Here is a 27568-nt window from a genome sequence, read left to right as displayed (position 1 = left end):
CTAGCTTTTGTCGAGGTCTCTTGCTACCTAAACATCCCAAGCTTGACGCAGAGACGCCTTCTGAAGCAGCTGATGCCTGGACCTCTATCACAGCCGATAACCTTACCCCGTGCATTCATGATGAACGCTCTGAACTACTTTCATGAGGATCTCTTCCACTACACTGCTAATCGAGAATCTCATGATCGTGCTGGTAGGAGGTGGCCTGAAGCCGACAGCAGGTTGAAGTCGCTGACTTGACGCAGTCTTGCGAATCAAGACTTCCAGCAAGTTTTCGTAAGAGCCTTCTAACAGTTCAACAAAATGAATGAGTCCAGAAGCTGATGCATTTAACACAGACCCAAGAGCTTTGAAATTTGGCCGCAGGCAATAAAGATGAAGGCGGGTCGGATGAGGCGGGTCGGATGAGGCGGGTCGGATGAGGCGGGACGGATGAGGCGGGACGGATGAGGCGGGACGGATGAGGCGGGACGGATGAGGCGGGACGGATGACAGCGACGATAACATGAAAAGAGACCATTTACAAGAAGCAAGAATATACAATAATTAGAACAGTTTGCATCTGATAGAAGCATCCAACCGGATAGCAAACCACTTTATTCACCCGATAATACGCGGGCTATAATGACGGAAACCAATCAGTCTGCTGCTGTTGCCGACAGTTAGCACATGAGGCCGCTTCAACAGGCCCTTGACGACCTCGGAGGCCATGCTTCAAGTCATCATACTAGCAATCTCCGCATTTCAAATAACCAGGAAGGTGGTCTTCATTTGGCTGAACCAGGCAATTCCACTTCAGATACATTTAAAAAACAAACCTTCTTTAGTTCCTTGCCTCGCAGCATCGAAAACACCTGCCGCATTGACCACAACACAGCTACACCCGTGACGATCTCAAACTCGCACGTTCAGTCTAAATCCCTTAGCTTTTCGATAAGTATTTAAGGTCGAGTCAAGCAGAGTTGAAGGTAGACAATTCCATTCGATGACTACCTCGAGGAAATCATGATCTGACGGGCGATGTTGACTTTGAGAGATACAGCGGAGACATTCGTAACATCATTATGCCGGAATATACTCTGCTTGAACTTCAGTAGACGGACTAGTTTGCTGCGCCACCGAATACCTGAATAATAACACAACGATAGAGAAGACCAGAAGACTCAGATCAGGATGTAAGCATCCGCCGGAGGTCGCTCTGTCACGTGTCACCACATCTTTCACGCCAAGAGACTATCATAACAGGAGCGTTATGCTAGATCAAAACGTGACATGAGCATTACGTTTTGCGACTAGTAACAATGTTTTAAAACCGCTCGAGATCTATTTATAAGACCCACGTCGCCACACCTTGCCTTCACGAGCAAGGATGGGAATCCGCAGCAGCACCATCACGTTTACCTTTGACACCAACCAAGCTGGTCATAAATACTTGTTATGCCTGTCCTTTAAACTTCTCGCAGGAAATCGAGTCTGCTGAGATGCCCTTGAAAAGAAATCATCTCCATCTGTGTCGTTGTGATCGAAGGATCACTGATGTCCTTATATGCTGCACTGGCCAGCCCTGATAACATCACGACCTCAGCTGAGATGCCAGACTCTTCTGGTGGTTGGTTATTCTCCCAATGATACTGGGGTTACGGCATGAGGGGCGCCGGCGGACACTGACAAACAATTAGCGATGCCCAAAATTTTCCCGCGATCAATTTCGAGACATGCGTTGGGTCACGGAAGGATGAGGAGACTCAGGAACCCAGAAATGACGTGAAGCGTTCCGAAAATTTGCGTTGAACTCATTACAGTGGGCTTATAGAAGCATTATATATATGACAGAAAGCTTCTGAGCCTGCAAATGGGGGCTAGGATGCATCAAAGTCCAATCGTCCTTGTGAATTTGTCAACAACCGTCTCACCTTCGGCCCCCTTCCCCCAAGAGCAGTGTATCTGGCCTCGTAACAGAAGTACTTAGATACGAAAGTGGCAGCTGACAGTCCAGCCAGCAGCAGAAATATTGCGAAACATTGTCCGCCTTCTTACTAAAGTACCGGTACTGGTGCATGACCCGCATGACGATCGACCTCACCTTTCCCTCTCACCATTACATCAATACACGATTCATTCACGTTTCCCAACTATTCAGGTCCTACAAAACATCCGAGAACAGCGAGGCATAGTACCCAACACTCAATCGACATCCCCTGCGAGCCTCACATCTGGTCTCCCTCACTGTCAACGTGAACTCAGAACGGGCCAGTACGCCCCCAGAGCAAAGAAAACCACAGAACATTTTGCTGGAGACAAATGGAGGAATGAATCTTTCTTTGCGCTTATCAGCCAGAATATTTCGCCGCACCTCTGAGTCGAGCTTAAATTCCACAACTCAACACCACCTCCAGTCCAAGAGCCAGGGAAAGCCCACACAAATCACCTATAAAAAGACACCATCAGTCACCTCCTAAAGCCAAACAAGCCAGCCAATGGAACTTAGCAATCTTTGCGCTTGAAGCTCGAGATGCCATATCTTCGTGCCCAACTACCTCAATCCAAACCACCTCCTGGAAAGAGTGCCTCGCCAAGCAAATCCTTACCTGCCTCTCCTGAATCGGCGCTACCCCTCTCTGATCTTAGTGTATCATGTTAGAATATGCATGTGAGTACAAATATAGCAAGCTATCACGTTGACACCGCATCAGACAACGGACAATCATGGTATGTGAACATATAAGCGATGTCGCAGGTTCGGGCGTCACAGGCCAAGAATGAATCGATTCTCGTCGTGAAGAGTCCTCGCCGTTAGGGGGCCACGATACGTATTTATTACCTTTCAGGACGGGCACGACGTCACGTGTGCAAGATACGTGATGACTTTGACAACTCAGATCTTTCCAAGACAGTTTCAACATGTGCAAAGCGTTTTGTTCATCTCATGTATTAAGTGTAAGTGTCATCAGCAGCGGACATGCCGCGATTTGGTAGGTATACATCATGATCCCGTGGTATCGAACGCCAGGTATTTTCCATCCAAGATCGTCATCCATCAGTACAAATACAGAGCCATCATCAAGCCCGGCTCATAGGGCATAGTTCTCAGTATGTAAGTAAATCTCCTCAAGCATATCGTCACCCCAAATCGCCGCCTGTAACCGGGCGACAGTGTTTGCGACACCAACTCTCATGGCCGGTGGCCCACAGACAAAGACTGCTGTCCTTCTGCCGAGGATGCCTCTGCCATCAGCGCCACCCGTCGCCCACTCCTTGAGCATGTAGCCGAGGTCGGGACGTCCATACTCGACGCTCCAGCCACCGTCGATCTGATGCGGAATTGGGAAAGCAAAGCGCATCAGATTCTTTTGGAACTCGGTCGGTGTCTCAGGGAAACCAAAGTCGAAGCCGGACGGCGGGCCGAAGGTGCTAGTGGGTCGGGTTTGGTTTTGGTTGGGAAGGTTCATGGTTCGGAGGTGGGCCAGCTCCGGTGGCCGGATCGGGGCGTCGGTCTCTTCCGGGTTGGGGTCGGGCACCTTCCGCGGTGATGGCGGGGCGTAGTTGAAGTGCGGCTGATCACCCTTCATGCTGACACGAGGGAAATGGAACTCGCCGTCTTCTCTCTTGGCATCTGGATCATGCTCTCCATCGTAATCGCGACCCTCAAGTCTGCGAAGCGACTCTTCTTGTGGAGAGAAGCGGTTTGATGGCGGAGGTCCAGGTGGTGGAGGGGGATATTGGTGAGGCTGGAGGTATTTCTGTTGAGGCAGAGCGGTAATCCTGTCCTCTTGCTCGTCGCGAAGCTCTTGCTCCCGTTGTGGGTCGCCTTGCGCGACGGACTGAATGAGCGCCGAGTTGCGCTTCGATGCGATGCCCGCGACAAACCCGTCAAGTTTGTCGTGGAACAGGTGGCTTAGAGCTCGAGGTGCCCCACGGTCACCTGCATCTATCATCATGCCTCGGTTGCGCACCGCCGACGTGACAAAGAACTTGCAGGTGACACTCTCAGGAGGTGCGGCCTCACGACAGATCCGCAACTCCTCGCGGAACCAGTCCATTGCCTCGAGTCTCTTCAGAGCCCATACAACTACCACCTTTTTCGTGATCGCCTTGCCATCGCGCATTCGCTTGATGAGGTTCAGCAATTGAGACATCAATGCCGTGATGCCGCTGCCGCCAGCGATGAGAATGCAAGTGTCAAAGGCAGCGAGGTCCCTTCGCATGCCTCCGTAAGGACCGTCCAGGAATGCTCGGTATGTGTGAAAGGGGCCCTTTTCGATGGCTGTGTCGAGGACCTTTCGGGTAAAGCCACCATAGGGCTTGAAGACCAGCATGCAGTCGCGGTACTGCTCGCCGTATTCGGAGGGAAAGTCATCGCTGCATAGCGAAGCGATGGTGAAGGGGTGGTTATCGAAGAATGAGATGCCCGGCATGCGCAGGTAGACGTACTGGCCAGGCTTCCACCGCATTTGGGTGGGAATGGTGATCTTGATCGCGTTCTCGGCAAGGAGAGTGATGGCAGCTTCGTCACCCACCATGAAACTCAGCCTCCATGGCTTGGTCCAGTTCAGGTTGAAGAGGCGCAGGAAGTAGCAGAACGCCCAAATGGCAATGGTTGCCCAGAGGTAGTCCCACGAGGCAAGGAAGTTCTTGGTGTGCCAAAACAAAAGCCCAACGTACACCATACCCACGGGTACGTGAAGCATGACGAAAACTTCGTAGGCCATGCGTCGAATGAATGGGAGGGACGCAACGCATAGCCAAACCAGGGGAACCAGGCACGCAATACCTGTGCCGTAGATGACACCGCTACCGCCGGCGAACAGCCGCGAGAAGACTTCCATACCGCCATCATCCCACACCGGTTGGATGTAGAACGGGACGGTGTGCACCAGTGAAAGAAACAGGCAGAGATATCCGGCCCAGCGGTGGAAGACATTGAGGCGCTCAGGTCCAATGCCAATGAGCATCGACATGATGTTGGCTTTCATGCTCGTCACGACGATCCAAGGAGTCAGGGCCACGGCGATCATGCCGGCACGAATGGCGACGGGAGGTGAGCCGAACTGGATACTTTGCCAGTAGAGTGGCTGTTGGAGGAAACAGTAGAGTGTCACAAAGGCCAGAGCAATGAAGCCGCAGGTCAAGACGGCGAGCGAGGAGAATGTGAATCGGTGGCTGCCCCAAACGAAGTCGGGAATGGGTCGGTAGAAGACCCAGCGGAACAGGGCCAAGGTATCGTTGACGAATCCGACGGAGGAGAAGTGAGCCTTTGGCTTGAACTGCTTCTCCCCAAGACCTTCTCCTTCGGGGAAGAAGTGCTGTGCCTGTCCGGTTCTCAATGCGTGGGCGTATTCGGGATCGGTGCTGTAAAGGTCGGCATAGTGCTGCTCCACCTCCTGTTTGTAGATGGCTTGGCGGATCTTGTCTTGCCAGAAGTGCCAGAACCGCATGAATAGGACTGTACCCATGAGGGCCAGCGCAAAGTAGGTCCACCCCAATCCATACTTTCCAGACTTGCTCCAAGGGTCTACCGTGAGGGCCTCAATGAGACCGGGTGGGCTGTCGGGCGTAAGCGTGATGGCGATGCGTTTGACGAGTCGTGTCGCCTCATCCGAGGCGGCGTTAGCCACGCTGCGAAAGTGTGAAGCCATTGCAGCGAAGCGACGACGCTTGAATGAAGCAACGGGAGGGCGGCTAAGCGCAGAACACGGAGGTTCTTGTCGACATGCGGCGCGGGTGATTCGATGCTACTCTAGGGATTTCGGGGCGAGTTGAAGAGGTCGTCGAGTAGTGGCTGTCTAAGAGTTGTTCCAAGCCGCGATGGTTTCAATCCATGTGCCGTGTGTGTTCAGGTGACGTTGGGGCTGCTGCTGACCGAGGAATGCCAGATCCCTCCAAGTAGAAGCAAGGAACAGAGAGGCGACAGAGGCGACGAAACGAGGGACGGGGCAAAAACGCGGGAAAGAGGAACCGATCCGCAAGTTCGGGAGCCCACAGGGGATATATGGATGTGAGATCGGAGGCGCTCCGAGGTGGAGAGCTACTAGTGGCTTGATACTGACGGAGGGCGGCGTGATGAAGGCAGTTGTCGACAGGACTGTCACGTTGGTGACTGGCAGGCCTCGAAGCGCAACTAATCAGAGTGTGGTGGCATCTGTGGTGTATACGATGGATGATAAGGCGGCGAAATTGCCATGTGGAGGGGTCGAGAGGATGCGGCCTGGGTGTGGTCGTTCAATCAACGGCCAGAAGAGGGTTCGATGGCTTCGTTGGCTCTGGTGGTGAAATGTGAATGGTACCGGGCCCAGCGGCTGACCGTACTTTAATATTGGCTGGTCGCGATTGTGGTCGTTCCCCGCCGCTGGATGTCACACAATGCAGGCCGGACGTGGGCGCTAGAAGGGTGGATGCGATGCAGGTGAACAGACTGCAAGCTGCAAGCTCTTGGCTAGGTGTGCGTCGAGGTACGGTGGTACGGCCGTCTGCTCGGCAGAGGGAGACTATTGAAGATGTGGACCGGGGTACGACTGCGGGAGGGCGTTGGTTCTTGCGCCATAGGTGTGATCAGCCGAAGATAAGATTTCCGTGGTAGCAATCGCTGACGGCGGCTGGCTCTGGCCCTCGTCACTGGCAGTCGGTCTTCTGCGAGGACGTCGTATGCCGGTTGGTCTCCATTAGGCAGCCGAATAGCCAACTGGAAGCGGGGAAATCGCTGACGACTTTTGTGTATCCGGAGTTGGTGATCTGGGCAACGTCGAACAATGGCAGTGACTTGTACGTGGTCGTTCGTGGCTCAACGGTGCTGACGACAGCAGTGGTCCTCTCGTTTCCTCAACACTGAGTCGTCGCTTCAGTCACGCGAGGACATGACACGAACTGTCGGTTCCCTCTTCCATCCTTCTGGGCCAGTGGCCAGTGGGAAAACGTGGGCGTCGTGGAGGACACCTCTCTCTCGCAGAGGAACCGGCCCATCAAGCAGACCGCTGATGGAGACATCGGAACGGAATTGACCAACAGCGGGCAGTGGACAGCAACGCACTGCGAGGCGAGGCCCTGCAGAAGATGCGCGACCCAGCACACATGGTGGACGGCCGCATATTGCAAAAGGCCGAGTTTCTTGGATGGCGGTCGAATGACAGCGGACGATAGCTTTGTGACGGGCAATGTGGACAATGTGCAGTTGGCAGAAAAGGGTCGACAAAAGGCGGGAAAGTGCTGGCTGCCAGATGTGATTCGCAGGATCGAGGTGGAAAGAGCACCAGTGGGGTCCCTTCCCCCGTCCCCTGCTCCCTGACGGGCGGCAATGTCAAGCTGCTGATTGGCTGTGGTCCCTGCTTGTTCAGTGTCTGTGCACCATGGACGCTGCGCTAGAGCAGGGCCCGGCCGCCCGCACCTGGGAGTTCTATCCACTAAAGCTTGCCTTGCTTGCCCTTCCCGGCCCAAGCTCCCGCCACCAAAACGGCTTCGCAGCTTTCGCAGTGTTCCTCAGCTGTCACCTCCATCCATCTCGACCATCTTGGCCCTCCATCTCCTCATCTCGCCTCATCTCATTCGCTATCTCATGCAAAGTCCTCCGAGGGCTTTTGGGGGGCCGCCTGATCTGGCTTCACGCCTCCGGATCCAATTCTCCCACTGGCCGGTACCTGACTGCTGCACTGCACCTCATGCCTCCACCAGGCCGGACCTGCGACCCGTGAGCAGACCCCAATGTCGAGATGTGTATGCGGAACATTGAGGGGAATCATGTTCGCTTGCACACTCGGTTAAGGTCTGTTCCACGTTCATCCGGTGAATCATTGCTGACACCAAACATGTGTCTTTCGCTTTTTCTAACGGGCTTCTAGAAGACCGCGTCGGAGGCGTTAACGCCACCACTGACGATGTGTCGACAGTATTCCACATTGATGGAACAAATACGTAAAGAAGGCCATCATAGCCGCCCACAAACCGTCTACCGACACGGAATCCCCTGCTTTCCGCGCCAACAACGACTTACAAGAGAGAAAAATCTTTCAAAATCGAAAGCCCCTCACCTCCGCGGCTGCGCGGCTACTCCTGGCGCCGCCGGTGCCCACCCCGAAGATCATGAGCGACATCCAGACGTCGATAGCGTCGTTTGCCCATCGGAACATCCCAACACGCACCCAAGTAACCAGCGAGTGGGACATCTCCCTCCCATCCAGATCCGGAAGCCGAGCCATCAAGCCCTCCCAAAGAGGTGAACAGAGCCAGACATCGAACCCCGCCGCCCAGCGCTCCCCGGTTGCCGCCGCCAATGGCATCTTCTCGAGATGTGATGAATCTCTCGGATCCCTGTCGTTTGCAAAGACTCGTCCACCAACATCTACCCAGGGCACGATTTCGCCCGCAAAGTCGCTCTCAAATCATACGGTCAAATCAATAATCCATGCACCCATCATCGCAAGTCAATGCAATGCAGTCCGCGATTTCTCGTCACCAACCGCCAAGACCATCTCTGCCTTGGAAATCAATCTGCAAAAGCGTAGCAAACAACTCACCCAACACGGTAGGTGGCTTCAACAACCGCTGCCACCGGCTAGCAAACATTCAACAACAACCCCTGTCCCTTGCTTGAACCCGTCGTGTCCCGCCCGTCCCGGTCCTGGCCCGGTGTGATGCGCAGCCCCCAGGCCCCATCCCGGCCACCGCCCGCATGTCCATGTCCATCAATCCTTGCGGGGTTTTCCCTCTGCTTGCTCACCCGCGCATGTCTCGCGGCCCAGCCATCGCCCTTTTCCCAAGAGTCGGGCACTTGCATATCTGCCTTCTGCTCGATGGCATCGTACGAGCTGCGCGTGTACCTTACCTTACCTCACCTTGCCGTTGAGTAACTTGCCATCTCCCAACGGCGCGCCACTTTCGAGGTCGTGGCACTTCTCCCTTCGACTGCAAAAATGTGTCTCACTGTCGATGCAACCCCGTACGACCCAGCGGTGTGGGATCTGGGTCGAATATGCGGAGGACTTGGAGGTAGCATCGCCGACCTGCACCCGTCAGCACTACGCCCAAGAATAGCCAAACGGGCTTTGGAATAAACAAAACACTGAATGTACCCCATGAGTGATGAAACAGTAATTCTGACAGGCAGGCGCATGTCTAAATTTGACAAGTTCAAGAAGCATAATGATCCTTTTAACTACGAAAAAGTGCAAATGGCAAAGGTCCGCCTGCTTTCTCTGTGTCTGCACGGCTGCAAGGTACACCTGAATTAGACTGCGTTCAAGGATGACAGTAGTAGACGAAGACGACGGTGGACTACGACGACGGCAGAGAAGACGACGGCAGGGAAAAGTGGTCGCTCAAGCACAGGACAAGTACAGGGTCTCAATGGCAAAGGGTCATGATCTCGCAAGCAGCCCCATCCTTGTTTGCTCTATATCATTCTATGGCATTATCTCCTGACCACGTCGGACGCGGAAACATCTTCTTGATTACTCTACAAATCCAAGCTCCACGGGCCTTGTATAGAGCTCCTCCGAAACCCCCAGGCGCCATCACAACAATCTCCTGTCAGGCTCCTTTCCCTTCGGGTGCATGCCATCATAGTAATAGTCACGAGCGGGCTTTCCTCGCGGGCAGAAGCGCTCATGATGCTGATCGCTCTTGCAAAAGCGGCAGCGACGGTCTCTGATAGCACAAACGTGCCCACTCTCCTGGCAAGGCCTGTTGCAGCGCCTGCAGATCTTCCCCCACGGTTTATTGGTCAGGACCGAGAGGTTTCGGTCCCGGTGAAAGTTTGCGTACAGATTGAACGTGCCATCGCCCTCGGTTCTGCTCTTCTCTCTGTCCAGAGCCTCCATATTAGCAAGCATTATGGCTCCGCCGCGAGCACGGGTCGATGCCACTGCCATGCGATTCCGATCGTTGAGAAAGCCCGAGATGTCTTTGGCGCGGACAGAGTCGAAGATGACGAGATCTGCCTCGGCACTCATCGAGTTGTCGATAGTTCGGACTGTGATCTTGCTCTTTATGATCCCCGAGGATGTCATTCTGGCTATCTCATCGCGATAGGCGTGGAGCTGAGCTGAGTAGGGCGTGAGGATCATAATCTCGGCGAGTTTTCCTGTGGTGCGGAGGTTCGGCAGGCCGTACTGAAATGCGTTGTAGGCAATCCAGAGGGCGCAATTGCGGTTGCCAATATTGATGTAGCCTGTGCCGTGCTTGATAGACAGGGTGCTGCGGATGTCGTACACCAAAGTGTTCGAAAATCCCATGTTAGGGCTCGGGTCCATCATCCAGCGCATAAAACGCTGGTAGATCTGCGCCTTCGGGTCGACTGAGAGAGGGTAGACGATGTGCATCTTGCCGGGGTAGATGTTGTTGTTCGCCCACACAGCAATGTCGCCGCGGTTCCTGCGATTATTGGAAAGGTGAGCAAGAACCTGCCCGCACATCTCTGCCCGCTTCAAGATCGACAGGTTGCGCTGTTGTCCAAAGACGCACAGCCATTCCGTGCGACCTCTGGCATGCTCAAAAGCTGTGTTCGTACTGATAGACAAGGGCTTGAACTGAGCGGTGTCGCCCATACTCAGTACCAAGGCATCGGGGAACGATACCAGAGGAATCCACCACTGGCTTTCTGGGATACGGCCGGCTTCGTCAATGATGGCGAGTGCAGGTTTCCATTCGACAGCTTGGCGTTTGGGAAGCACTACCTTGGCGGTGTCCTTCAGCTGTCCCATGGCGAAGGGCGTTCCGACGAGGACATCGAAGCTGTCAATGGCCGTGACTATGATCTGGCGACAGGCCTTTTGCCAGTCAACGTTGCCTGGCATCTCTCTCCAGAAATCGGGGAACTTGTCGGGGTGCTGCGTGGCTAGGTTGATAGCCTTGGATGCAACTGAGTCGGGGGAGCGGATCATGTCGAGGTCGCCTTTAGTGTCGCTTGCATGAGAAAGGAAAGAATTGATGTGCTTGGAGACATCATCTCCCCAGCGAATTGTGGATGTGCCCGTGTTGCCATCTCTGGCAAGACGATGGTCGCTAAGTGCATCTACCATACTGCGGTAGTAGGGTAGGCGACCAACGCGCACATCCTTTCCGCACTTTTCCTTCAAGAAACGAAGAGCATCGTCGCAAAGCTCGTTGCTGTGTACCGTCCAGACCACCCGTTCTCTTGAGGGACCTTTGGTGACTGCAGCAGCGATGAGGGCGGCGAAAGTAGTCTTGCCTGACCCGGGACCCCCAGTGTACATGGCGATGCCTCCAGGGACATTCCGGAGACGACTCAAAAGCTCGTGTTGCGGATTTTCGTCGTCTGGAAAGCGAATATTCTTGAGTTCGGGGAAGCGTTCGTGGAAATTGACGCATTTCATGGGATGATATTGCGGCAAAACAGCTGGGTTGAACTGCAGAGCGTAGGACCACCGGACTTCAAGATTGCTGCCTTTGCTAGCTGTCGCCATTGCCGACACTGCCTTCATCTCCATGTGGGCTGTGGCATCGAACTCATCGACGACAATACCAAGAACTCTATGCTCCATCCTTGGGTCCTCGATGGATTGCTCCTCGACCTTGTCGTCCGTCGCCGTCGTCGCCGTCGTCGCCGTCGTCGCCGTTGTCGTCGTCGTCGTCGCCCATGGGAAGGTGACCTTAACCGGAATCGGGCGCCTTCCAGGCTCAATATCATTCTGCTGAGGGACCCAAACGACAAAGTAGGCGTTCTGGTATGAAGATCCCTCCGGCGGCGTGGTCCGCATGGCTTGCCAGGAAGACGAGCTGCTGCCACTGAGCTCGACTTCGCTCGGCAGGCGGAGACGCATGTATTTGACCCTTGCCACCAAGTCCGTAACGAACGCCTGATTGTCGTGAGACGCACTGGCCGAGACAATGTCCTTGACGTACTGAGTTAACTGAGCGTCGGCATCTTCAGGCAGAACAGTCTCGAGAACGGCTTGGAAGATGTCGGAATTGACCACATCTTGTTGGCCAACGTCGACAAGGCCTATTCCAGATCCGGACTGGGCTCGACGGTAGCCCCCAACGATATGTTTGCATATAGCCACCGAGTCGTTGCTATCCACGGAGCCCATGGCGCGGATGCGTGTCTGTACGCTCTTCCCAAAGGTGATCCTGCACTCGTCTCCAATCTTCGGCAAGGCACCAGCGGTTTCGGGCGACATCGGGACCACGGCCAAGTACTTCTGAATTGTACCATCGGGCACAAAGCCATACTTCTCTTGCTCGTTCCTCTCCTAGGCGGACGAGTTGTCTGGAAGCAGGGCGCACGGGAGGTCGGTTGTGCGGAAAGGGTTGGCCTGCTCTTTCTGACAAAGAGCCTCCTCCCTAGATGAGGCCTGAAGCCGCAGGACGTAGCTTCGGTTGTCGGGGAATACGAATGTGGCTGGGATGGGATGCTGCGGCCGGGGGAAGTCGTCATTGATCTTTCCGTGTTCGTGAAGGTTCTCCAGCGATGACTTTGATGTCTTGAAGAGGCAGTCGAGCCCTTGGTCCACCACCTCACAGCTTTGGGGAGTCGAGTAGTGCTGCGACATGATCTCAACGTACTCTCGAGCGGTGCAGTACATGGCCTCAGGCATGTAGATGTTGATTCTGTCTCTGCCGCCTTGTCGAAAGACACCGAGCTCCGAGATTCGAGTGGCCTCGCTGGCTGTAGTCTCTGATAGAATAACCTTACCAAGGTCTACTGGGACAGAGAGATGAAAAGCAGCGGTGCCAAACCAGTCCTCCTGGCCGCAGCGGGGGCTGCCTGCCATGGCTGTGACAGGTATGGTGATTCGGGCGACCTTCCGAGAGGGCGTGATCGTTCCGCCATTCTCCACGGCAGTGATGGTGATTCGAAGCTCCGGTGTGATGTATGCGCCGTATACAAAGGTGAAGTCCGTTACAAGACCACCCGCCTGGTTCAGACCGACGCTGCCCCAGCATTCCTTGCTGTATGCCAGGAGCAGAGAGCTTCCCACGCAGATGACGCAAGGTACTTCGCGTCGTCGATATGCGTCGAAGAGAGGGCCATGTCTCTTCTCTTGCTGGATGGGAAAGCCAGTCGGCTCCTCATCGTACTCGAAGAACCTAGACATGGTGTGCCTTGCCGAGAGGAACGACAGAAAAGAGAACGGCGGGCGATAGCAGAGACCCCAGGATGACAGTAGAGGATGTAGAGAACACAACTGTGATGGCGGTAGGGGCGAGAGAAAGGTGTTTAGGAAGGAACTGCTGCAGCAGGCGGCAATGAGGTAATCGCGACGGAGTTGCGAAGTGAAGTAGTTGCAAGATAGGTAGCTACGAGGTGGCGTATCCTCCCCCACGGTACCCAGGTAGGTGAGAAGAGAGAAGGAACTTTTCAGAGAGTGGCAGGAAAGAAAAGGTCTTTTTGCAAGAACTCCCTCTCCATCGAGCCATGGAGGTTAAACCTAACCCTAAGGGAACTCGTTTGCCCGAGAGGAAAGGTGATGGTTTTCTCGAGTGTCAATCAAAAGTCGCCCGATCAGGTGTTTTTCCTGTAGACCTTTTCATTGAGTTGTCGTTTGACCTTGTAGTGCGGTCAAAAATCTTCCTTGTCGTATAGTTCCAAACTCCAAGCATGGCAAGACATTTAGGATCTTTCCCATCGATGCAACCCCATAAAGAATCTCATGGCAGCAAAGAGGTATGCTGATCCATCAAAGTTGGAGCATCTTACATTCGAGAATTGCCAACCATTGTCGGAACCATTGCCGGAAAAAGCAAGTCCAAAGTTCTTTCTGGCTGTGCAGGACGTCTGCGGCGCGCCGAATGCCTGCCGGGTGCTCTTGTATGGTGTCATTGTAAGCTTACTTCCACCACCCTCGTCAACGTCAGCCTTGCAAGAAGCAAACACCTCCCACTACTAGGGCGTCTGACCTCCATGATTGGATCCGGCCCTATCTTCCATCATCCCGCCTCTAAGCCTCCATTGGAGGGCTGCTAAGTAGGGTCGCATCCTTACCCGAGGCTGAGTTACGTTGCCTATTCTGTCCCAATCTGGGTAGAACATGGCAAAAGGCAAGTTCTTATGACTGTCAAGTGACAATTTCTCATGGATAAGCCACCATTTATGTCAGATGTGACCTCTTTCGGTGACGAACCCCGGCTTTGGATGGATTCATCTGGGGATCGTAGAATTGCCTGAAGCTCTTGGCACATCTATAAGAACGACGCTCAAGTTCATGATAAATGCTACTTTCTCTCGGACATACGATTGGAATATCTATCTTCCATCTTTTCATCGAAACATCTGCTCAAAATGACAGCATACAACTCTCTCCGCCCCAAGACGATGAAGGGCGTCGTCTGGGAAGGCAAGCCCTACGAGATGGCCGTCAAGCACGACATCCCTGTCCCACGCATCACTGAGCCCGAGGACGCCATCATCCGAATCACCACCTCCGCCATCTGCGGCAGTGACCTGCACACCTACCACGGCTTTTTCGGCAGTCATGAGGTGCCGTTCGCCATGGGCCACGAGGCCATGGGCATCGTTGAGGAAGTGGGCGACGCCGTCGATAGCTTCAAGGTAGGTGACCGCGTCGTCGTCGGGTTTCCTCAGGATGGCTACGTCCAGACCCAGAATCATCTGCAGCTCGAACTCGTCACCTACGGCTTTGGCCAAGACTTTGGCGGTATTGGTGGTCTGCAAAGTAAGTCTCATCCTTCACTTTGACCCCTTTCCTGGATTCGATTGATCCTAATACAAAACCTAGCCGAGTACGTCCGCGTCCCCCACGCCGACTCCTCCCTCTTCAAAATCCCCAAGCGCCTCCCGGACAAGGAATGGCTATTCATCGGCGACATCTTCCCCACCGCCTGGGAAGGCCTCACCTGGTCGGGCTTCCAACCGGGCGACACCGTCGCCGTCTTCGGCGCGGGCCCCGTCGGCCTCATGTGCGCCTACTCCGCCATCATCCGCGGCGCGTCCCTCGTCTACGTCGTCGACCACGTCCCACAGCGCCTCGCCAAAGCCGCCGGCATCGGCGCCGTGCCCATCAACTTCGCGCGCGGCGGCGCCACCGCGTCCGAGCAGATCCTCGCGCTGCAGCCCGGCGGCGTCAACCGCGCCGTCGACTGCTGCGGGCAGATGGCCGCCGTCAACGCCGAGCTGAAGCCGCAGCAGGACTACGTGCTGCGCGAGGCGGTGAAGGTCACGAGCTTCGGCGGGGGTATCGGCGTGCCGGGGGTGTACGCGTCGCTTGAGAAGAGCGCGGGCGCGCCGAACGCAGATGAGATGCGCCCCGAGTTGAAGTTCCCGTTTGCGGATGCGTGGTTCAAGAGTATTACGATCAAGCTCGGTATCGTGGAGTTGTTGGAGACTGTGCCGGCGCTGGTGAGGCTGATTGAGAATGGTAGGGCGAGGCCGGGGTTTGTGGTTACGAGCGAGGTGGACATTGACGAGGCGCCGAAGATGTACAGCCGGTTTGATAAGAAGCTTGAGACTAAGGTGCTTCTCCGAGGCCCTGGAAAAGAGGGTAGAGATGATTTTGTCTGGGAGGCTGAGCAGCAGAGCAACGGGGTCGTAGTCAATGGTGCTGACCATACCAGGTACGTGCTTGCCCCCTTTTCTGTGGTGTTTGGGGACGGATGCTGACTGCCGAGCAGAATTTCTGGCAAGACCAAGAGAGTGAGACTCCATTGAGTTTCTGCATACTGGACGAACCCATGTCGGCGCATGTAGGCTTTTCCTTGTCATTCTGACATTTCAACGAACTGGTTACTCTTTCTAGGTACCTTTTGGCAGTGTGAACGGGTGGGGGAGTTCGCCGGACTTTGATCAACATCACTTGAACAGACTAGAACCGCATGTGATCTCAACTTCATTTTCTTTATTTTCATAGTCTCCATACATCTCATCAATAGACTCCCAACCCCTTAAGAAAACGCAGGCTTCTGATCGGCGCCGTTGACGCCCGTCAAGTACGACACGCGGTCCTTGCAGTAAAACTCGACAGCAGGCTTTCCCTCGAGACTCGCCTTTCCGTCGTCTAGTCCGCCAGCCTTTGATGACAGATTAGCAACGCAAAGTAATGATCATTCATCGCAGAGGATTCCTTACCTTGATGCAAGTGACGTCCGGCATGAGATCGAGCTCGGTGTACAGACTGGAGCCGCAGCCGGAGCAGAAGAAGTGCCTGTTCTTCTTGCCCGAGTCGCCGGTGATGTCGTAGTACTTGGGCTCGCCTGTAGATGATGTCAGTTCCTTCCGCAGCATCATGACGATGCGGGAGTTTGCGTACCCTGAGTGACCTTGAACGCGGCGCGAGGGACGACGGCGTTGGAGGTGAAGGCGGAACCGCTCCACTGGACATAAGTCAGCACTTTGAACATCCCCGCGTCGTGACGATGATCATGATGAGAGTTTACCTTCTGGCAATCAACACAGTGGCACAGGGCTGTCACCTGCGGCTCTTCTGCAGACTGCATCAGTCGAGCCGTTCGCCCGTGGGAAGCTTCGAGGTCCCGGACTCACCACTACTCTCGTACTTCACCGCCTTACACATGCAGCTTCCCTTAAGAACCATTTTCCTTTTCCTTTTCCTTCTCGCAAAGTGTGTTCCGTCAGTTCACTCGTCGTCGGTGTCCAATGATGATTTCGGTGAAAGAAATGTGAAATTGATAGGGTCTGTCAGCAAAGAGGAGACCAAGCGGTTGAGGAAGTCCGATCCCCCATTTATATACACGTTTGAGAGTTTCGGCTAGCGCTGGAGCCGGCAACAAGGAAGCTGATCCCCGTCTTATCATGGGAATTGGCCACTACGCCGTGCCCATTTTCTGCTGCGGGGTTAGGTGATGTAAGTAGTTTGGTAAGTGAGCATGGGCCCTTTTTTGAGGGGCGCGTGTGGTGGTGTGTTTACCCCGCGGTTGGCGAACGAGAGTGTGTGTTTGGTCTGTTTGATCTACTTCTCTACGAATCATCATACGGGGCTTACTTGATAAACCGGTGGAGTTGGGGCTGTCAATTGCAGGGCGTGATGGATGCTTCCGCCGCCGAGAAACATAAAATGCGACAATTCCCAGGACTTTATGGGGTTTGCATTTCTAAGCATGTGTCTGAAGGATTTGAATTGATTCCAGAAAACATGTTGTCTAAAAGGCGCGGGTGGCGCCGCTGCAGAAGGATTGATTCCAAAAAGGCTGGTTCTGCGCCCCGCCCCCGCTATGCGGCGTGTTGACGTCCGCAGAGCGACGGGGCTCCACTCGCGCGAACCGGGTCGGGGAATAAAATGGTCGGCGCCGCGGTTGCTCGGTTATGTCACGGGAGCGGAGGCTTGAATGACAAGCTATCTCCAGCTGACATCGTGGGTGAGAGAAACGACGTGATAGAGAAGTCTGAGATAGGGACCAACGGTCAAGGGTTGAATTCAATCGCGCGTCCAAATTCCCGGCAACCTCAGCGATACAACTTGCGTGGTAGAAGGAAAAGTCTTGCCCTGACATCGGATCTCCAAACGCTAGTTCGTAGCGCGTGCATCGGGAGGCAGACCAGAAAAAGAGATCGAAATGAAAATATGAAAAAAAAAAAAGGGTGACTGAAAAGAGATTCAAGCCCGGAGGATCCACAGCGCTGGATAGTATGATTAACGTGTTGGGCTAGCATTTGGGCTATACTCGGCATATGCACGGCCAGCTCTCCACCCGCTGATGCCTGGTCTAGATTCTAATCTCTATATATACTTAGAGTATTCTCAGGCGGGCCTGAGGTGTGTGTTGCGTGTTCACCTTCTGGGTCTGGCGAGTCTCGAATCAGCGCTGTGTCCCCCAAAGCAACTATATTCCCTCCGCTGGGTTTCCATCTACAGCTACACTTAGAAAATTCCGGATGGATTCTTCATGCAATCGTTACAAGAAGTGATTCCGGAGAGAGCCTCGAGAGACAAGCTAACGCCGAGCTGAAGGTTGCCTATCCGCGGTGGTTCCAGGTTGGTTCTTTCCTTGCTGGAGGGGTTGGCCAATGTGCGGAGAGCTTCTCAGCCAGTGCTTCGCGTGGAGCCCTCAGGCCAAGCATTATTATTGAATAGGATGGCGCAGTGAATTAAGGCGATCAATTTTTTATTCGTGTATGTCATTTCGGTGCTCTGCTCTGTGAGCACACAGCCATCGATCGGGTCATACTGTGTCTTGTCATCAGAAGTAGAAGCCGCCCATTATGTGGCTCTCGGTCTCATTTTGAAGACGTCTTCGTTGCCTTGAATGTTTGTAGTCTCGCCCGCGTGACTCATAAGAGCGAAAGGTACCAGACATGACTTCGCAAAGTCTTCCGCCATGGAAAAGCTTGTTTTGGCCAACCAGGTACTTAAGGCCCTGCTGCTCATCATAAGCAAGATATTAAAGCCAGAAATAGTGCTGGATACTCGAATCTCTATCATCATTCGCTTTGCTATCATCAGAAGAATCGTACTGCAGAAGTCAGCAGGAATATACAAACGTTAAAATAAGTACATAGTAGGTAAGATGCTCTCATTCACAGACAAAATCTCACCTAACTACTGTTTTAGAAATAAGAGCACACAATAACCCCAGACGAAGAACAGAGTTGCACGATGTTCAGACTCATTATCAATTCTAGCCGCTCGGCCATGAAGCGCTCCGCGGTTGCCAGGGGCGCTTACCACCGCCCCTTGCCTATTGCGCCCGCTCACAACCGCTTCTCAACGACTTCTCGTGCATCCTTCCACCCGTGGGTTCCCGGTTCTCATACATACCCCCAGACTGCAGAATGGCACGTTGAGCTATCCAACCAAGATGTCGAGAAGCTCCTCAAGGACTACGATCCTAAGAGGGTGGACGAGGACTATATGTGCCGTGCTGAAGGACCCGATGAAATGGGGAATATCGTATTTCATGTGTATCGACGTTACACCCGCGGGGAACAGCTTCGTCTGCAGATTGCGACTCAGGACGGTCGGGCGAGAATTACAGAGATTACGTGGGAGACATTCGGACCGAGTGTCCAGGCTGAAGAATGGAGGGCGAAAAGGTTTGCTATAGAGATATGCAGAGAGTTTCTGGGTTGCGACATGAAGGGAGCAAAGTAGAGTGTGTCAGTCTCTTTTCACATTGGATAACGCGACAATGTGGTCTAGAAAGTTATCAATGGCAGGAATACTCTAATAATTTCTAGGCAGGAAACCACCAAGAAAATTAGACTGCCTCTTGTCATCAAAAGTAACTGTCTTCCAATGCTCTTATCATCTGGTTGTTCATGTACAGCCAGTTGCCAAGCTGCGTGCTCTGCTGATCAACCTCCATGCCAAAGTCGCCGGGCATCGCAAACGAGTTACCGGGAATCCACGCATTGCTAGCAGACGGATCACCGAATGCACCGCCCATCACGGCTTCGGCGTCGCCAAGCTGTGAAAATGGCGTATGTGCCACCCCCTGCGAGCTCGAGTCCGGCGTCGGCATCAAATTCGTTTGGGACAAGGACGGCGGCATCATCAGAGACGCTGCAGTACTTCCCCAGCCACCGATGCTGCTGTCTTCAATCTGTTGTGAATCGTTCGTCTTCAACTTGATGTAACTGCAAGCGACGTCATACAGGACCTTGAACAGCCGGACCTCCTTCTTCACGCCTGTCGAGAAGTCATCGGTCAGCAGCTGCTGTAGAGAGCCGATCAGACCACCAAGACGCTCGAGGTCTGCTTCATTGCATGTTTCGATGACATGGCAGAAGAGGACTGTGAATGGGACGAATGGTGATTGCAGGAGAGCCCTGGAGTAATTAGTTGGGGCTTGTTTGGGTTGCGCAAAGAATGAGGGTTGATCATACCAGTTGACGTATGTTTCGAGGAAGTCTTCGTCAAGTTTTTGAATAATAGACATGCATTTTTCGTGTTCTTCGAGGGCTTGGCGGGCGCTGGCTATGCACTCCTTACCAAAGACGGTACCCTCGCCCGGCTCGGCAGGAATGGCTCGGTATATCAGGCAGAACAAAGACAGGTGCGTGACCCTTGTGGTACAAATAAAGGCTTCGAAAAACAAGTCTCCGACCGCGTCCTTCATTGCTTGCATGTAGCGCAGCTAAGACCAAGTTAGTCTACGTGTCACATAATGTCTGGGAAGACATCCGATGGCAAAGACGGCGTATCAACCTGAATGGATTCCACTCACCTCATCTGGGGATGTTTTGCTCGTAAAGCCCTCGAGGACCGAGGCAAGCCTTCGTGCCCGTGCGGTCCTGACTGCTTGAGGTTGTATCAACGCGGCGGGACTGTAGATTTGATCGTAGACCATGCCTTGAATTCTTGCCAGTTCTGTCCATTTCTGCAGCTGGCCAAAGATGGCCGTATCTGCCCTTGGATTTGGTGCAAGAGAAGGAACGGTCACATCAGAGTCGCGAATGGTAGATGATCGGCCCAGTCGAAGGGAAAGACCCTTCTCATGCATGTAGATCATCCAGAACAGCTTGAGCTTCTCTCGTTTGGTCTCCGCATCGTCGTTAGCCATGGCAACTATGCTGTGCATACCTAGAGTCTGGCTCATGTGCGATGCAGTGGCGATGAAGTTCCATGCGGCGGACGGCTTGCAGGAGTCGAGGCAGTACATGGCCTGCCGTGGTCATCAGTAATGGTTCTTTCAGTGGGCATGAGTACATACAGCCAACATCATAGCGCACGTGGTGTCCATCGTTGATGGCAGATGGAACGGCAGACTTGAGAGTACGGTTTCGAGATTCGCGCGGCAAGTAGTTGCCTGCTCTGCGTAGTCCGACTTCTTAGCCGGATTGGCAATCACGTTTTTGCATTCGAGAAATAGCCAGTACAAGCCTCCGTTGACGATGATGAGGTCTGCGTGGGTCACCTCCCCTGGGGAGTAAACCTTGAGGAAGTAGTCGGTGAACGATGAGACGGAGTTTGCTTCGTGATTCCAAAAGAACTTGACGCGAGGGTGTTCTGTACGGCAATCAGTACGCAACGCGATGCCAAAGTGCGATCGGTAGGTTCTATACCTTTGGCCATTCTGAGGCAGGTGAAAGCCGTTTCCACCGGGGGCATGGGCAGGTCTCGGAGTGTGGTGCCCGGCTCAAGCGTTCTGGCATGAGGATAGAGGTACTCGGGCTCTTGCTCCCGCTTTTGATTCCCAATTGTGCGACTGAGGGTATCCAAGACAGAGGCCATCTCTCCTGTCACGTCGGCAGAGGGCTTGCTGCTGACAGCATCGCGGAGGAACTTGTTAGCGAAAGCGGCTTGCGCCGAAAGAGATGATTCTCCCTCATATTCCAATTTTGGTGTCAGGATCTTGCTCGTGTTGCCGCTTGATGGCGATGGGGCGGCTAAGGCTTCTGTTGGGGTACCGCGAGATGCTGGTGTTGCTGGCGAAGAGCGATAGGGAAGGGTTGACGAGGTGGAGGGCTGCGAGTTGCTATCAATATTGCCCAAAGCATGGCCAAACTCCTCGAGCTTTTTGGCGATGTAGTCGATTTTTCGTTCACTTTGCAATAAATTAGACGCATAACATGGTCCGCGAGCATGCTGCACCACTTACTACACCTCTGAAATGAAGACGCGTTGTCGCCGTTCCTTGGGTTTTTGCCTCTCAGGATAGGTACAGGGAACGTCAATGCGGATGCAGTACGAGCACGGTTGCCGGCGATTGCATTTCACCAGTTGAGCCGTCAGTTCAGCGAACGGCTTCTGAAACGACGAGCAGAACACACCTTACGACGACGGCAGCGATCGCACTGGACAAGGCACGTCAGTATCTTGTGCGCCAGCTACCAAACACCCAGTGCCAATTTACAGAGATTTTGGACAGCGGAAGCTCATCATCGTCCTCATGGTCCTCGAGGGAATCCATCGGATCATGGGCGCTGCTGCCGGTTCCCGGCTCGGTTTCCATCCTTTCAACAAGACCCAATGCCCTGGAACTGGGAGAATGATTGGACCAACAAGTCAGTGCGGAGGCGAGTGATGTGTCGTCGATTGAGATGAACGCTGGAAAAGGGATGGCGGCGGTGCGGCTGTTGTCATGCAGCGAAGCGAAGCGCAATGGTGCGGAGCGGAGAGCAATGAAAGCGAGGCCCGCATTCGTAATTCGTAACTCGCGACGTGTTGCCTTTTTTTGCGCAGCTGGCGCGGAGGTGAGGTTGACTTATGCGCAGCGAGAGCGATACGCAACGCGAAACCGAGAAAAAAATAAGGTACGGAAGCGTGGACTTTCTGGGAATTGTGGACCTTTTTGGTGAACCTATGGAAGGCATCGGGTTGGCCGCGGGGTCCGACTTTGGCAAACCCCGGGTCTCTTGACGCGGTCGTTATCTTGAAATCAGTTGCTTGAATGACGTTCAAGTCTCATAATCTCCTTGATGACAGTTTTCCCATCATTTTCCATTGCGATAGTGGCTGAATACGCGTGTTTTGTGGATTTGGACATGGGGTGCGGAATCGAGGAATCTTGGCAGCCCGCGCTCCGTTGGTGGCAGCTGCTTCGGCCGCGCCTGCTTGGCATGCCGCACCACCGCCCGCCCCAGCTCCAACGCGGGACGGAAGGAGATCCCGGGCAGCTGGGCCCTTCCATTCCCATGGATAGGAGTTCACCCAGGGCAGGTGCCTTACCACAGGGCAGGATAGGAGCGTACCTAGCTGGAACCTAATCCGGGCCGCAGCGGGGTGTTTTCTCACGACGCCCTCTTTCGGCAGGCACCTTCCATGATTAGGTTCGCTCTGAGACGCGAGATTCGTATTTGAGAGGCTGCCGACTACACTACTTCTTTCCGAGCCGTGCATACGGTTCGCACCTCGCCCAGTCTTTCCCTTTTATTACGCGGCGACAATCAGCAACAACGTTACACTTTGTCTGCTCCGTCTGAACTTGCCCGCTTTCATCCCTTTTTGATCTGGTTCGCTTTTTCCTCCCCTTCTCATTAGATAAACCTTAGTACCTCCCCCTCTCCCACCTGGGCCGAATTGCTTCCTTCTGTGTCGTTACTCGCCCTTCTCCGCGAGACGTACGCCAAGACAAGATATGGAGAAGCAAGACGTTTCCTCGAGTTCAGCGTCCACCGACTCATCGAAGCACCCCGACAACACCGACGAGAAGAAGCCGAGTGGGTTTGGAGGCTTTCTGGTAAGTCGAGAAATTATGATGGCTCACTGATTGTCACTGACATGAGTTGCAGAGAGTCTTCAGATATGGAGAACCAATCGACTATGTTCTCGAGACCATTGGCATTCTCGCCGCTGTTGGGTCCGGTGTGGCACTAGCAATGATGAACCTGATCATCGGCAATTTGATGGACATCATGAGTGACCCTTCAACAATCTCCGCCAACCCTGACAAGTTTATGGCGGCTGTGAGCAAGAATGCGTAGGCAGACATGATCAACAAACCCGGGAATCGGCCATCTGACATCCACAGGCTCTATTTCGTCTACATCGGCATCGCCCGTTTCGCCACAACGTACATCTACTCGGCTCTCTTCACCTACGTCGCATTCAAGTTGACACGCAACGTTCGACGGACCTACCTCCAAGCTGCCCTCAGCCAGGAAATCAGTTTCTTCGACCACGGCACTGCTGGTTCCATCGCCATGCAAGCAACGACGAACGGAAAACTCATCCAGTCTGGAATTGCTGAGAAACTTGGCCTCTTCTTCTCTTCCGTCTCCACTTTCTTCGCTGCCTTCATCATCGCTTTTGTAAGCCAATGGAAACTGACACTCATTATCATCTGCATCGTTCCGGCCATTGTTCTTGTCAGTGGTGCCATGGCGGCTATCGACTCTGGCTTTGAAACCAAGATCTTGCAGTCCAACGCACAAGCAGGAACCTACGCCGAGAGCGCCTTAGGAAGCATTCGTGCTATCAAAGCCTTCAGCTTGGAGTCTCGCATCATGCAGAAGTACAGCTCGTATCTCGACCAATCGCGGGTCATCGGAAACAAGAAGAGTCCCATCTATGGTGTGATGTTTGGCTGGCAGTACTTCGTTGTTTACGCAGGCATGGCTTTGGCCTTTTGGCAGGGTATTGCTATGATCGCGCGCAAGGAGGTGGACGGCATCGGCACGGTTTTCACGTAGGCTCAACTGCAAGTCTTTCAATAATCGCTCTGCTGATCAAAAGCTCATAGGGTCTTGTTTTCCGTTATCATCGCCTCGACTTCCATCAACGGTGTAGCCCCTCACCTGATGGCGTTCAGTCGTGCTGCTACCTCCGCTTCGGAACTTTTCACTTTGATCGACAGAAAGTCCAATATCAATCCGTTCGACGAATCCGGCCAAGTCCCTCGCCAAGTTTCAGGGCATATTGACATCAAAGGACTCACATTTAGCTATCCCACGCGACCGGACACCCGAGTTCTCGAGGACTATTCTCTAAGAATCCCCGCTGGCAAGGTGACAGCTCTTGTGGTATGTTGAGATGGCGATATTTCAGCGAAACGTTGCTTACAACACCGCAGGGATCCAGCGGCTCCGGGAAGAGTACCATCATCGGCCTCCTGGAGCGATGGTACGATCCTGCCTCCGGATCCATCAGCCTCGATGGTATCAACATCCGTGACCTGAGCCTGGGTTGGTTGCGCACGACGATGAGACTTGTTCAGCAGGTTTGTGGCATGCTCCGAAACTAAGTCCGAGACATGATTGGAAGACTGACCTCAAATAGGAGCCTGTTCTCTTCAACGGTACCGTATTCGAGAACATTGTCAACGGCCTAGTCGGGACCCCTTTGGAGAATGCCTCACGAGAGGATCAACTTCAGCGCGTCAAGGAAGCGGCCAAGGTCGCGTTTGCCGACGAATTCATCAGTAACCTTCCCGAGGGATACGATACCCGAATTGGCGAGAGAGGTGGACTGCTATCCGGTGGCCAAAAGCAACGTATCGCCATTGCACGAAGCGTTATCTCCGAGCCCAAAATACTCCTACTTGACGAAGCAACAAGCGCGCTAGACCCTCATGCCGAAGGAATTGTGCAACAAGCTTTGGACAGCGCTTCCAAGAACCGGACTACCGTTGTTATTGCCCACAAACTTGTAACCATCCGAAACGCAGACAACATTGTGGTGATGAACAAGGGCAAGATCGTGGAGCAAGGCAAGCATGATGAGCTAGTTGCACTAGGTGGGAACTACGCCAAGCTGGTAAAGGCGCAAGATCTGTCTGTCAAGGAGAAGGGGAGCACCGACGAGAGTTCCGAAGACGACTCGACTGAGGCAGCTGAGCCCGTTCAATCCCTCGCCAAGTATGACACCGAGGCTGCGCAACGACTCGTCTCGTTCAAAGACAAGGAGGACTTCAAGCTTTACAAGCAGACCAATCTTGTGCACACTATCGTCAAGCTCATCCGTTCTACATCTGAGATTAAGATGTGGTACTGCAGTGCCTTCGTCGTCTGTGTTCTCGGAGGTAAGTCCAGTGGCCAGCTCACGATAAACACTACGCGCTAACCCACCTTCAGCTGCTGTCTACCCCGGACAGACTCTTCTTCTGTCCCAGGTCATGGATGTGTTTACCTCTTCCGACATGGTCAAGCGCGGCAACTTTATCGCTCTGATGTACTTCGTCATGTCCATAGGTACTCTAACTGTCTACTACATCATGGGCTGGACAACGAACGTGATTGCTCAGGTACGCTCTCTGACTCTATTGGTATAAACTTCCAATAACCTCTTACAGACTCTCAGCCAGAAGGTTCGCAAGGGTCTCCTTAACGGAATGCTAAGACAAGACCTTCGTTTCTTCGATCGAGCTGAGAACACAGTTGGCGCCCTCAATAGCCGAATCGATTCCATGGCACAAGCGATTCTAGAACTGATGGGATTCAACGTCGCTCTCGCTTTCCTGTCTTTTGTCAATGTCGTCGCTAGCAGTATCCTGGCGATCGCAGTGTCTTGGAAGCTTGGTCTTGTCGGTGTTTTCGCAGGCATGCCACCTCTCCTTGGAGCAGGCTTCGCCCGTATTCGTATCGAAACGAAGCTCGACGCCGAGGTCGACGCGAAGTTCTCAACAAGTGCCTCTTTGGCATCCGAGACCGTCAGCGCAATACGCACGGTCTCCTCTCTTGCTATCGAGAAGAGCGTGATTCAACGATATACGAATGAGCTCGACAACGCCATCTCAAGCTCGACTCTTCCGCTTTTCAACATGATGATCTGGTTCGCCCTTACTCAATCCATCGAGTTTTTCATTCTCGCCCTAGGATTCTGGTGGGGATCACGTCTTGTTTCGGACGGCGAGATCAATTTCTCCCAATTCATTATCTCCTTCATGGGTGTTTTCTTCTCCGGTCAGGCTGCGGGCATGATCTTCAGTTTCTCCAGCAGTAAGTAGATATCGCTGGTGCTATGGCTTATAGTCTCTAACCGCAGTGTCTTCCCAGGTTTCACCAAGGCAAATTCCGCTGCCAACTATTACTTCTGGCTGATGGGTCTCGAGCCCACAATTCAAGACACCCAAGAAAACGGTGACAAGGGCCCTCCTGATGGTTGCAGCTCCTATGGCTTCGACAATGTCCAATTTTCATACCCCTTAGCCCCGGACACCAGGGTACTCAAGGGCGTTACTTTGAAAGTTAGTTATTTCCGTGTGATATTGGCGAGCAAGAAAACTGACATTTGATTCCCAACAGATCGATCGCGGCCAGTTTGTTGCTTTTGTCGGCGCCTCAGGTTGCGGCAAGAGCACAATGATTTCCCTTCTCCAACGATTCTACGATCCTACAAGCGGCACGATCATCATTGATGAATCTACACCCCTCACAGCGATCAGTCCTCGCCTTTATCGCAACAAGCTAGCTCTCGTCCAGCAAGAGCCCACCCTCTTCCCAGGCAGCATCCGCGAGAACATCGCGGCAGGAATCGACCTCCCAACAGAGGCTTCCGACGCTTCTGACGAGAAGGCGGTTCTGGTGGATGACAGCGTGATCGAAGCAGCATGCCGCGCAGCCAACGCGTGGGACTTTGTCAGCTCTCTTCCCGAAGGCCTCAACACTCCCTGTGGACAGGGTGGAAACCAACTTTCCGGCGGTCAGAGACAGCGTATCGCCATTGCTAGGGCCTTAGTTCGCGACCCCAGTGTCATTCTACTGGACGAGGCCACCAGTGCACTTGACACCGAATCGGAGAAGGTCGTCCAGAAAGCTCTTATGGAAGCCGCAGCTAGGGGCGATCGCATCACCATCGCCGTGGCGCACCGCCTCTCCACGATCCGCGACGCAGACAGGATCTGCGTCTTCTACGGCGGCCGCATCGTCGAAACGGGAACTCACAATGAACTTATCGAGCAAGGCGGGATGTACAAAAAGATGTGTGAGGCGCAGAGTCTGGATAGAGCTGCGTAGGGCTTAGACTTTTCTTGATGGACGCAGGTCCCAATTTGGATGTGTCTTTCGTCATTGTCAGCGTTGCATTTGCATGGCATGGCGGATACCTAATGTGTACTTTCAATTCTTGTAAGACATTTAGACTTTTAGAATGAGAAGAAATGGAATCTTCTTTGGCTTGCCTAATTGGGAAAGTCGATGTCCTGCAGTCCTTTTTGCCGCGAAGGATGTGATGCGGGGAAGCCAAGAGTGGCCTTCGTCGAATCCTGGCCCTTTGTTCTTAAGGCGTATGCCTGCGGATGTGATGGGCGAAATATTAAAGTCCGACGG

General features: G+C 53.6%; 8 protein-coding genes across 8 annotated transcripts; 3 read left to right on the top strand and 5 right to left on the bottom strand.

The window, feature by feature from the left end:
- Positions 1–3071: 3071 nt before the first annotated feature.
- On the bottom strand, positions 3072–5636 carry FRE7-2 (Ferric/cupric reductase transmembrane component 7; the record flags this gene model as incomplete). Its single annotated transcript, XM_036643882.1, has 1 exon — positions 3072–5636. One exon carries the CDS (start codon positions 5634–5636, stop codon positions 3072–3074), a length of 2565 nt encoding a protein of 854 aa, XP_036490633.1.
- Positions 5637–9500: 3864 nt separating this feature from the next.
- On the bottom strand, positions 9501–12128 carry sen1 (Helicase sen1; the record flags this gene model as incomplete). The annotated part of the gene is made up of 1 exon (XM_036643881.1): positions 9501–12128. One exon carries the CDS (start codon positions 12126–12128, stop codon positions 9501–9503), a length of 2628 nt encoding a protein of 875 aa, XP_036490703.1.
- Positions 12129–12200: 72 nt separating this feature from the next.
- CGCS363_v012031 (uncharacterized protein) lies at positions 12201–13046 on the bottom strand (the record flags this gene model as incomplete). The annotated part of the gene is made up of 1 exon (XM_036643880.1): positions 12201–13046. The coding sequence occupies one exon, from the start codon at positions 13044–13046 to the stop codon at positions 12201–12203; it is 846 nt and encodes a 281-aa protein (XP_036490632.1).
- Positions 13047–14230: 1184 nt separating this feature from the next.
- fdh-0 (S-(hydroxymethyl)glutathione dehydrogenase) lies at positions 14231–15616 on the top strand (the record flags this gene model as incomplete). The annotated part of the gene is made up of 3 exons (XM_036643879.1): positions 14231–14624; positions 14688–15522; positions 15580–15616. 3 exons carry the CDS (start codon positions 14231–14233, stop codon positions 15614–15616), a joined length of 1266 nt encoding a protein of 421 aa, XP_036490631.1.
- A 233-nt stretch (positions 15617–15849) lies between these two features.
- CGCS363_v012029 (uncharacterized protein) lies at positions 15850–16499 on the bottom strand (the record flags this gene model as incomplete). Its single annotated transcript, XM_036643878.1, has 5 exons — positions 15850–15975; positions 16034–16158; positions 16215–16278; positions 16342–16388; positions 16448–16499. 5 exons carry the CDS (start codon positions 16497–16499, stop codon positions 15850–15852), a joined length of 414 nt encoding a protein of 137 aa, XP_036491191.1.
- A 2019-nt stretch (positions 16500–18518) lies between these two features.
- CGCS363_v012028 (uncharacterized protein) lies at positions 18519–19013 on the top strand (the record flags this gene model as incomplete). Its single annotated transcript, XM_036643877.1, has 1 exon — positions 18519–19013. One exon carries the CDS (start codon positions 18519–18521, stop codon positions 19011–19013), a length of 495 nt encoding a protein of 164 aa, XP_036491192.1.
- Positions 19014–19137: 124 nt separating this feature from the next.
- On the bottom strand, positions 19138–21816 carry CGCS363_v012027 (putative transcriptional regulatory protein; the record flags this gene model as incomplete). The annotated part of the gene is made up of 7 exons (XM_036643876.1): positions 19138–19690; positions 19748–19998; positions 20089–20526; positions 20575–20870; positions 20927–21408; positions 21463–21611; positions 21718–21816. 7 exons carry the CDS (start codon positions 21814–21816, stop codon positions 19138–19140), a joined length of 2268 nt encoding a protein of 755 aa, XP_036490550.1.
- Positions 21817–22941: 1125 nt separating this feature from the next.
- Positions 22942–27256, top strand: pmd1-0 (Leptomycin B resistance protein pmd1; the record flags this gene model as incomplete). The annotated part of the gene is made up of 10 exons (XM_036643875.1): positions 22942–23043; positions 23096–23283; positions 23335–23991; positions 24046–24325; positions 24376–24522; positions 24582–25323; positions 25376–25545; positions 25594–26239; positions 26297–26487; positions 26546–27256. 10 exons carry the CDS (start codon positions 22942–22944, stop codon positions 27254–27256), a joined length of 3834 nt encoding a protein of 1277 aa, XP_036490551.1.
- Between the last annotated feature and the right edge of the window lie 312 nt (positions 27257–27568).

The sequence above is a fragment of the Colletotrichum siamense genome, assembly GCF_013390195.1.
Source record: "Colletotrichum siamense strain Cg363 chromosome Unknown KSG_Cg363_contig08, whole genome shotgun sequence".
Taxonomy (NCBI): Eukaryota; Fungi; Ascomycota; class Sordariomycetes; order Glomerellales; family Glomerellaceae; genus Colletotrichum; species Colletotrichum siamense.
This window is presented reverse-complemented; position numbering and strand designations above follow the sequence as displayed.